Source organism: Hippocampus comes, unplaced genomic scaffold, assembly GCF_001891065.2.
Source record: "Hippocampus comes isolate QL1 unplaced genomic scaffold, H_comes_QL1_v1.1 scaffold14, whole genome shotgun sequence".
In the NCBI taxonomy this organism is placed as follows: Eukaryota; Metazoa; Chordata; class Actinopteri; order Syngnathiformes; family Syngnathidae; genus Hippocampus; species Hippocampus comes.
In genome coordinates this window covers 1274242-1284801 of record NW_017805839.1, presented here as the reverse complement: position 1 = coordinate 1284801, position 10560 = coordinate 1274242, and the positions used below count along the sequence as shown (strand labels likewise).

Here is a 10560-nt window from a genome sequence, read left to right as displayed (position 1 = left end):
TTTTTTTGCTTCAGTAAGGATGTGTGTTTCACCACACAAACCTGGTCAGCAGAGTGAGTAGTGGATAGCAATACCATATATGTACGATTGAGTACCGCGAGAAAGAGCACACCTTATATTGAAAAAGCTCATGTGACTTGAATGTTTCTCTCTATGTTGCAGATGTTCCAGATGCCCCGCAAAACGTCGAGATAACTGAACTCAAGGATCAAAGACATATCCTTTTGGCTTGGGTGCCTGGCAGTGACCACAACAGTTCCGTAATCGGTGAGACAAAACTGACATGAATTACGGGTTCACTTTTTTCATTAATGTTTACGGACACATTATGGCCATTTAAAAAGTTAAGAGTTATTGTGCTCTTGTCATGTTAAAGTTCCCAACCTCTTACGCAATAATCAAGAAAGAAGTCGAAATTTTGAAATATTTCATATGCTGTAATGAGCCTGCTCAACCAGTATTTTGTTTTACTAAAAGCGTTTAACCTGCACATAGAAATGTCCCAAATGCATTTTCTTTCCTGGCAAATTTAGTTAAGAATCATCTTCATCTAATCATCACATTAAATGAGTTCAAATTAATGAAATTAAATCAGCAATGTCTTCATTTTTAACCACAATAGTGAGCCTTCATGAAGATAATACATCATAAATGCCCACGTATGATTTCAAAAGTTCAAAGGAATGTTCACGTATGTGTGTGACGATGATTAAATGTGCAGCGACCTGATCTCTTGTATGAATACAGAATTCATTGTGGAGTATGAGGAGAGCCAATGGGAACCGGGCAAGTGGAAAGAGCTCCACAAAGTCCCCGGTAACCAGGCAACAGCCGAGCTGGCACTCCACGGACATCTTAACTACCAGTTCAGAGTGTACGCAGTGAATGCTGTTGGACCTGGGCCCCCCAGTGAGCCCACTGAGCGCTACAAAACCCCCCCAGCTGGTGAGACTCACTCACTCGCTCACTCTCTCGCTTGAGTCTGTGCTTTAAAACTGACATGAATTACGGGTTCACTTTTTTCATTAATGTTTACGGACACATTATGGCCATTTAAAAAGTTAAGAGTTATTGTGCTCTTGTCATGTTAAAGTTCCCAACCTCTTACGCAATAATCAAGAAAGAAGTCGAAATTTTGAAATATTTCATATGCTGTAATGAGCCTGCTCAACCAGTATTTTGTTTTACTAAAAGCGTTTAACCTGCACATAGAAATGTCCCAAATGCATTTTCTTTCCTGGCAAATTTAGTTAAGAATCATCTTCATCTAATCATCACATTAAATGAGTTCAAATTAATGAAATTAAATCAGCAATGTCTTCATTTTAAACCACATAGTGAACCTTCATGAAGATAATACATCAGAAAGAGAATGTCCACGTATGATTTCAAAAGTTCAAAGGAATGTTCACGTATGTGTGTGACGATGATTAAATGTGCAGCGACCTGATCTCTTGTATGAATACAGAATTCATTGTGGAGTATGAGGAGAGCCAATGGGAACCGGGCAAGTGGAAAGAGCTCCACAAAGTCCCCGGTAACCAGGCAACAGCCGAGCTGGCACTCCACGGACATCTTAACTACCAGTTCAGAGTGTACGCAGTGAATGCTGTTGGACCTGGGCCCCCCAGTGAGCCCACTGAGCGCTACAAAACCCCCCCAGCTGGTGAGACTCACTCACTCGCTCACTCTCTCGCTTGAGTCTGTGCTTTCTGCTCTGATTAAGTTTTCACACTTCTTTTTAAATTGTGTGGGGGGCCAGCCAGAATCACACAGTGTAATTCTGCCATCAGTTACAGTATACCTTTGAACTTACAAAAGAAGTTTGCTCCACAGTATTTTGTTGCGGCTTAGCGATGACAGTACTGTGTGTGCATCATTCAGTGTCCAAGAATCATCTTTTTTCCCCCTCCCTCCTTCAAAGCTCCTGATAGGAACCCAGAAAACATTAAAATAGAAGGCCGCCTACCTCATCAAATGGGCATCAGCTGGGAGGTAAGATTTTACAAAACGACATTTCCATGGACAGTGGTACCTTGACTTACGAACGTCTCTCTTGTTACGAAATTTTCAAGTTACGAAACGTTTCAACAAGAAATCATTGCCTCTTATTACAAAAGCAATTTCAAGATACGAAAGGGAAAAATACAGTATGGCCTGCTAGTCACAGCTCCGAGTTTCCTGAACACAACATACTTATAGCTGCTTTGCCATTGGCTATTACCAAGCATTATCCTGGCATCCCATTTGGTTAAGAAGGGCCTCTACCGTATGTGTCTATATGTGTATATAGAATGTTTATGCAGCGTCCTCATCGTATTCCGATAATTTTACGTATATGTGAATCACCCAGAAAAAGTCTTCACCAGTCAGGCGATCGCTCACTATGCTGATGTTTGCCTTGGACAATTTCGAAGGATTGGGAAAAGCAGACAAAAGCGTCAGTTACAGTATACCTTTGAACTTACAAAAGAAGTTTGCTCCACACTATTTTGTTGCGGCTTAACGATGACAGTACTGTGTGCGCATAATTCAGTGTCCAGGAATCATCTTTTTTTCCCCTCCCCCCTTCAAAGCTCCTGATAGGAACCCAGAAAACATTAAAATAGAAGGCCGCCTACCTCATCAAATGGACATCAGCTGGGAGGTAAGATTTTACAAAGTGACATTTCCATGGACAGTGGTACCTCTACTTACGAACGTCTTTTCATACGAAATTTTCAACTTACGAAATGTCTCAACAAGACATTATTGCCTCTTATGACGAAAGCAATTCCAAGATACGGAAGCCAAAAATACAGTATGGCCTGCTTGTCACAGCTCCGAGTTTCCTGAACACAACATACTTATAGCTGCTTTGCCATTGGCTCTTACCGAGCATCTTCCTGGCATACCATTGGCTAAGAGGGACCTCTACCGTATGTGTCTGTATGTGTATATAGAATGTTTATGCAGCGTCCTCATCGTATTCCGATAATTTTACGTGTATGTAAATCACCCAGAAAAAGTCTTCACCAGTCAGGCGATCGCTCACTATGCTGATGTTTGCCTTGGACAATTTCGAAGGATTGGGAAAAGCAGACAAAAGCGAACGACCTTGGATTTCGAAGGATTGGGAAAAGCAGACAAAAGCGAACGTCCTTGGATCAGATCTTTACAAAACGCCAGACGAAAACCACTTCTGAGAGAGAACATGGACTAAAGAGGACAAAAAACGATGAGGACGCAGTTAAAAGTTCAATGGCCATCACTTTTATTCTTTACTCTATTCATTGCTTTTTTACATGATGCATGAAACTCTCATTTATTGTGCAATAATTTAATTGTAACATGTATTTGTTCCATATTTTGATGCATTTTAATGCTTGAGGAAACATTTATGTCTGAATTTTGGGGGGGCTTGGAGCAAATTAGGGCATTTACATGGAAAACGCATCTAGTTCAGAAATTTCTTCCAGAACCAATTAATATCAGAAGTAGAGGTACCACTGTACTCGGATCGTCACCCAACGCTAAGAAATGTCCTCGTTGTGTAGCCACTGTTGCCTGTTGAACACAATGGCCCAGGCCTGGAGTACAAAGTCAGCTACAGGAAACTCGCTGTGGACGATACCTGGACAGAACACCTGATCAAAAGACACTCCTTTGTTGTGAGAAACACGTCAACATTCATCCCGTATGAAATAAAAATTCAGAGCAGGAACAGCCACGGCTGGGGACCGGAGCCTAAAATCGCTACGGGTTATTCTGGAGAAGATGGTGAGTGAATATTGCACCAGTCGCTACAAATATTGCAGAGCATTTATTTATTGTAGAAATGCTGCTGGGAGACAGGCTTTCATGCTCATACTCTGCTGCATCATACAACATTTCCCTAGGAGATAAAACACAGCATGATTGGGGTTTTTTTGTTTTCGTTTTTTTTTTTAAAGGCGTGCATTACATAGCTGTAACCGGGAGAGGAGCTGCCGATTTAATTCAACAAGCCTGAACAACAGGAAATGAAGTGTTGGACACACATACTCATTTTTGACCCCTTAAACCAGAGGTTTCTAAACTACGGCCCTGGGGCCATTTGCGGCCTGCAATCCATTTTCAGCGGCCCGTGGCATGATCAAAAAACAAAAAACTAAAAATGACATTTGACATGAGCTGAAAGGTTAGTTATCAAAGGGGAAGGTGGGCAGAAGGAGCAGGGAGGGTGTCAGAAAAATAGGTGAAATTACTAGCAATAAATTTGTTTATCCATCCATCCATTATCTGAACCGCTTAATCCTCACAATCGAGGCATATCGAGGACAATGGGTGAGGTAGTGTCGACTTTGGGCGATGTAGATGAATAGGCGAGGAACAGTCTGGACTGGTCACCAGCCAGTCCAAGTTGCATGTAGACAAACAACCCTTCACACTTACATTCACACCGAAGAGCAATTTAGGCCACGTTTTTGGGAATGTGAGTGGAAACCAGAGTACCTGAAAAAAAGAATGGGGAGAACATACAAATTCGACACAAGAAGTCTGGCGCCCGGGCTCGAACTGCCAATCTCTCAAACTGGCAGGCCGATTTGCTCAGCACTCGTGTGCCATGCCGCCTGCATAAAATGTTCTCAAATTGTCTTACCCAGAATGAACTAGGAAACAGCCATTTTTTTTTCTTTGGCATTTCACCTTGCTGACATCATCCGTCTGCATTCATACACTATTGCCAGGGGAACTTCAGCTTATATGGTGACTCACCTAGCTCCCATTGTGTATTATTTCCTTAATTCATTTTGTTAATTTATTTACTTTTTTTATTATCGCACCACACCCCGTCTTCAGTCATCTTTCGCCATTGTCTACGGGAAAATTTGTCAGGTTAAGTTCTTTTTTTTTTTGGTTTTTTTTCTGTTTGCTTGACCCCTTAAACCAGAGGTTTCTAAACTACAGCCCTGGGGCCATTTGCGGCCTGCAATCCATTTTCAGCGGCCCGCGGCATGATCAAAAAACAAAAAACTAAAAATGACATTTGACATGAGCTGAAAGGTTAGTTATCAAAGGGGAAGGTGGGCAGAAGGAGCAGGGAGGGTGTCAGAAAAATAGGTGAAATTACTAGCAATAAATTTGTTTATCCATCCATCCATTATCTGAACCGCTTAATCCTCACAATCGAGGCATATCGAGGACAATGGGTGAGGTAGTGTCGACTTTGGGCGATGTAGATGAATAGGCGAGGAACAGTCTGGACTGGTCACCAGCCAGTCCAAGTTGCATGTAGACAAACAACCCTTCACACTTACATTCACACCGAAGAGCAATTTAGGCCACGTTTTTGGGAATGTGAGTGGAAACCAGAGTACCTGAAAAAAAGAATGGGGAGAACATACAAATTCGACACGAGAAGTCTGGCGCCCGGGCTCGAACTGCCAATCTCTCAAACTGGCAGGCTGATTTGCTCATCACTCGTGTGCCATGCCGCCTGCAGAAAATGTTCTCAAATGGTCTTACCCAGAATGAACTCGGAAACAGCCATTTTTTTTTCTTTGGCATTTCACCTTGCTGACATCATCCGTCTGCATTCATACACTATTGACAGGGGAACTTCAGCTTATATGGTGATTCAACTAGCTCCCATTGTGCATTATTTCCTTAATTCATTTTTTAATTAATTTATTTGTTTTTATTATTATCGTCCCACGCCCGTCTTCAGTCATCTTTCGCCATTGTCTACGGGAAAATTTGTCAGGTTAAGTTGTTTTTTTTTTTGGTTTTTTTTCTGTTTGCTTGTGCAGCTGTGCTGTAGTGACTTTTCCCACCCTCAAATGCAGCAGGTGGCAAATAACCTTTTGTGGAGCTGTGAGATCTGAAATGTACCGCCTCTGTCTCAAAATCTGTGCGACCTTTATTAGATCACGAGGCGCTCCGCAACGTATAGACTAACCGAGACGTGATGCTGCTGCTTCTAGTTTCTGCTTTGCTTCCATCCTGTCCAGCAACCACGTAGAGCAGAAAAAATGTAGAGCTCTTTTTTTGGTGTCCCTCCCCCTGCCTCCCCTCCACTTAAAAGATGATTCGGGCCATTATGCTTTCAAATATAAATGCCTGCTCATATTGTACCACCGTTAGCAGCTCGACCAAAAACAGTTGCACCAACATTTCTGTGCAGTAATTTTCCTGTGCTTGACTGTAGTGTACCGAGACTTTGTGAGTCTCTGGAGAGTTGCGTGACCTCCCTCCATGTGTCCTTTAGTTCCCACCGCCGCACCGCGGGATGTCGCAGTGGAGGTGATGAACACAACTGTTCTGAGAGTAAGCTGGACCCCAGTTCCACCGGCCACACTGAGAGGTCACCTTAAGGGGTACCATGTAAGTTTTCATCAAGCACCACTCGAAAATGATTTGTGTGCAAATAACACCGGTCAACAGCGATAAAATAAACAGAGTTGGCTTATGTCTTCTTCAAAATATTTTTGCCGCTGATTGAAAAAAAATGTTCCAAGCACATTTGGTTTTTGCGATATTTTTGTGTTGTTTTGAAGTTTGACCTTCAAAAGCTTGTGCTGCGACATTTCAGAAAAAAAGAAATTCTACCTTTTACTGAACCTAACCCTTCATAAATCTTTCAAAATATATTACTACATTACCTTTTGTATTATTATTATGATTAGTAGTAGTAGTAGTAGAAGTAGTAGTAGTGGTAGTATTGTTATTAAAAAACCTGATGTGCTACAGAAAAACAAGGGGAGATTCGGAATCAGCGCAAAAAAAAAACGAGAACGCTTTACTTGCATCTCTGTTTAAAAAAAAAAATATTGACCAGTAAAATCAAATGCTTAATCTGTTTTCCATTCAGATTTTATGGCAAGCATCATTTTTCTGCTGATTTGATAGCATGACACAATAAGGGATCCGTGATCAGTTCTGTCTCTCCATGACCAGCTGTACATACGTCGTCTCCGTCCTGCGAAAAACACGTGTGTCCATTTTTGTCGCTTTTTGGAGTCTGCGTTTCGGACATCCCTTTCATGTAAACATTTTTTTTTTTTTTTTACTTCTTTTTCCTCTTGGTCTTGCTAACTAGTGTATATAAAATTAAGAATTGAAACAAGGATCAAAGACTTGTCACTATTTCATGACATTATTCCACAAAAGTCTACTATTAGTCAGTCTACATTAGTTTGGGTGTTACTTTAGCAAATAATTCACCGATCTAAAGTGTTGAAAATGGCTTACTCTCTTTGACGATGCAACGTTAAACAAACGTGCAGTTTTTGGGGTCTCGTGCAAAGTCGTGATTTTGGTGAACAGACATGCTGGAGGTAGGTTAGGCGGACTTTCGAGTGCGAGCGGCATTGTTGATTTGGAGAAGGTCAGAGAGATATGAAGGAGGTTATGTAAGGTACCAATACTGAAGTTGACCTTTCCGGCCCGCTGTCGAGTTAGTCCTAGAGGTATAAAAGCGGCTGAATGACAGCTGTGTGTCACGGGATAAGGGTGTGAAGTTTGACTCCGGAGAATCGATTCCCACGCCCAATCGTTGCTGTCCAACACATATCGAATACAAAAAAAAAAAAACGAGAACGTTTTACTTGCATCTCTGTTTAAAAAAATATATATATATTGACCAGTAAAATCAAATGCTTTGTCACACAAGGCGCTGGCGCAGAGATCACCGCTCATGCGGGAAGCCGCATCGGCTGTTTGAATTCTCACACACAGACACGGCAATATCCCGGCGTATTGAGTTCCGTCAAAAAGGCACAGGCGAATAAACGTCTATTATGCTGTTCCGCCTTTGATGTGCCAATTTTGAGGAAAGTCAGTGCTTTCACACCTCACCAGATGGCAGCCTGTCTGGGCAATAAATAACAACAACAACAAGGTGTTTCATTGGTCGTTTTTCTTGTCACACTTTACCAAATGTTGCAGTGTAATTAAACTCAACGCTTCCTGTCAGGGACAAGGAAAAAACATTATTCACGTTTAAAAAGAAATAAATAAAAAAGTGAAGCAGACGACGCATATGCACGGAGAGACATCAGAGTGATTTGGGTAAACGCTCAGTTAAGTTTCTGGTGGGTTCTGGTGCCTTGCTCAATAGTACCTTGAGAGTTGTGAAGGATGCAAGCTCATGACAATATGATGACATTGATATTAATAATAAAATAGTATGTCGTATCCACCTTGTACTGACTTGGTAAACAAAAACAGTCAAAGTAAAATTAAAATCTCATGCTGAGTTAAAAGCTTTTTTTTGGCTTTTAGTTTAGTTTTAGTTTTTTTGTTTTTTTTTAAGAGTTTTAAGTTGAGTATCAAAGATGGACAGCGAGGGGGCTTGCCGAACATTCAGTGGGAGGTCATTCCAAAAAGAGAGACCAGCAACGGAAAAGGCCCGATCCCCTTTGACCCTCCACTTCATTCTTGGTACCGCTAATAGTGTCTCGTCCGCAGACCTGGGGTGCGTAGGGGCGGAGGAGCTTCAAAAAGGTAAGGTGGGGCGAGGCCATTTCAAGATTTGAAAACAAATAATAGGATCTTAAAAAGAACTCTAATGTATCGGGAGCCAGTGAAGGGATGCCAAAGTAGGAGTTTTGTGCTCCCTCTTACAAGTAACAGTCAAGAGGCGAGCAGCAGCATTTTGGACCAACTGGTGACGCTTAATGGAGGATTGGCTGACTCCAAAGTAAAGTGCATTACAGTCACGTCTGCCCAAGGCTCGTTATTTTAATGAACTTACAAACATTTAAGTCCCATGAAAACTATTTTCAGATTCACCACATTCGATACATATAACACAATAAACATTCTATATTGTGTTCACTTCATGGGACCGTTTTTTTTCCAGGTAACACTTAATATACTGTATTGATTATTGTTTGATTTACAGGGACCATTTCACTCAAATAATTCCTTAAGCTTGAATTTGACCTCAAGTCGTTCTGCATTGACAGTACTCATGAATCCCCCAGCATTTTTGACAGTTTTTATATCTGAAAGGTACAGCTGCGAATGGACTTTTCATTTTCAATGACGAGAAAATTGGAAACAAAACAGGTCCGTGGTTAAATCTCGTTGGATGGCCAATTTTTTGAACCCTTCTCTTGGTCAGCATTTCCCCATTGCCTGCTTCTTCCAGGTTCACTGGCTGCGGAAGCGAAGTTTCCTGAATCCAGACAAGATCTTGGATGAGCGCCACACGCTGTCATTTCCCGGGAAGAGGACGCATGCCATTGTGCCCAACCTGGACGCCTTCTCAGAGTATACGCTCACTGTCAACGTCTTCAACAAGAAGGGAAACGGGCCGAGTAGTGACCCAGTCACCTTCAACACTCCAGAGGGAGGTGAGATGAACACGCCGACTAGATGCTGTACTGAGTTACGAACACCCGGTTGTTCCTTCAGCACTCACAGCCTTCACACCCGTGCAAAAATGGCAGACAAAAATGGGAACTAGTTGTTTGGAGAGATACGAGTGCAATTTCTAATTATTTTTCAGTTCCGGAACAAGTGCCCATTCTGACCACCTCCAATGCCCAGAAAGAGTCCATCCGGCTTGTATGGGCTCCGCCGCTGGTTGCAAACGGCATCCTGACTGGCTACCTCCTGCAGTACCACCTCAGTATGTGTACCCAGGAACTCACACACGTACACACACATCACAATAACCTACGGCTGGTCGATTCATACATACTGAAGCCCTCTGGGATTGTATGCATGAATATGTGTACCACGTTCGATTTTACATATGGGAGGCAATGTGTCCAATATTTGACGTACATATGGTTTGTTTAACAGGTTGAATGTATATGAAAGGTTTAATGTAAATTAATTTCATCAGATTTTTCTTTTTTTGGGGGGGGTATGAATCAATCACCTCAGTTAGGTTATACCAAACGTTTTCTAGTGTCCTTACATTCCTCTAAACAGCAATGTTACACATTCGACCAAAAACAAAAAAAAAACTGCTGCGCTTTGGAAATAGCATTGTTAGACAAGCAAAATTTGACTGACTTGTTTTTGCGGTCAGGTCGCATGCTTGCATTGCCACATAGCCGGTTTAATTTGGTACACAGGAAAGAGCTTTTAGGAATAGGAGACTGACAAACCGCAGGGACTTATTTCATGATAAGGATTGTGAGCCTTTTCCTCGTGTTTGTATTGATTTCCCCGGTGAATCAGCGTTCCGGGTTGAATATACAGGTAACATAATTGGAATCAAAGAAAGCCTGTGTATGAGTCGATGTTCAACTCTAGATGGCAGTGTTTAGTTCTGAACAAGGCTCTACCAACACCCCAAAGAGTGTTGACTTCTTAACGTCTCGCATCCACTGGGAGTGCAGATTCTTTCCCGAAAACAATCTTTCATGTGTAGGCTGCTTTTGCCCCGGTGCCCCCTCCTAACCCCCTCCCCACCCCCTCGCCATTCACCAGCTTTTCCCAGATGCATGAGAAATGTTGCAGAGTGAGGGGCTTTGCTCTTTCACATTTTCATTGACTGAATGGTGTCGTGATATGATAGCGCCTCACCCCCCGATCCCCCCCCCCCCCCCTTCTCTCCACCTTTTCAAATTAAATTTTATT

At 42.1% G+C, this 10560-nt stretch overlaps 1 protein-coding gene across 1 annotated transcript; it reads left to right on the top strand.

The window, feature by feature from the left end:
• Positions 1 to 142: 142 nt before the first annotated feature.
• LOC109526631 (neural cell adhesion molecule L1-like protein) lies at positions 143 to 9786 on the top strand. The gene is made up of 8 exons (XM_019888032.1): positions 143 to 267; positions 748 to 945; positions 1925 to 1995; positions 3537 to 3759; positions 4822 to 4857; positions 6230 to 6345; positions 9116 to 9320; positions 9476 to 9786. The coding sequence occupies exons 3-8, from the start codon at positions 1978 to 1980 to the stop codon at positions 9769 to 9771; spliced, it is 894 nt and encodes a 297-aa protein (XP_019743591.1). The 5' UTR covers positions 143 to 267; positions 748 to 945; positions 1925 to 1977; the 3' UTR covers positions 9772 to 9786.
• The last annotated feature ends 774 nt before the right edge of the window (positions 9787 to 10560 follow it).

Excerpts from the sequence above, each read along its gene's own strand:
- LOC109526631 (XM_019888032.1), top strand. Across the intron at positions 4,858-6,229 it reads TCTACGGGAAAATTTGTCAG|TTCCCACCGCCGCACCGCGG; the intron begins GTTAAGTTCTTT and ends TGTGTCCTTTAG. Across the intron at positions 6,346-9,115 it reads GTCACCTTAAGGGGTACCAT|GTTCACTGGCTGCGGAAGCG; the intron begins GTAAGTTTTCAT and ends TGCTTCTTCCAG.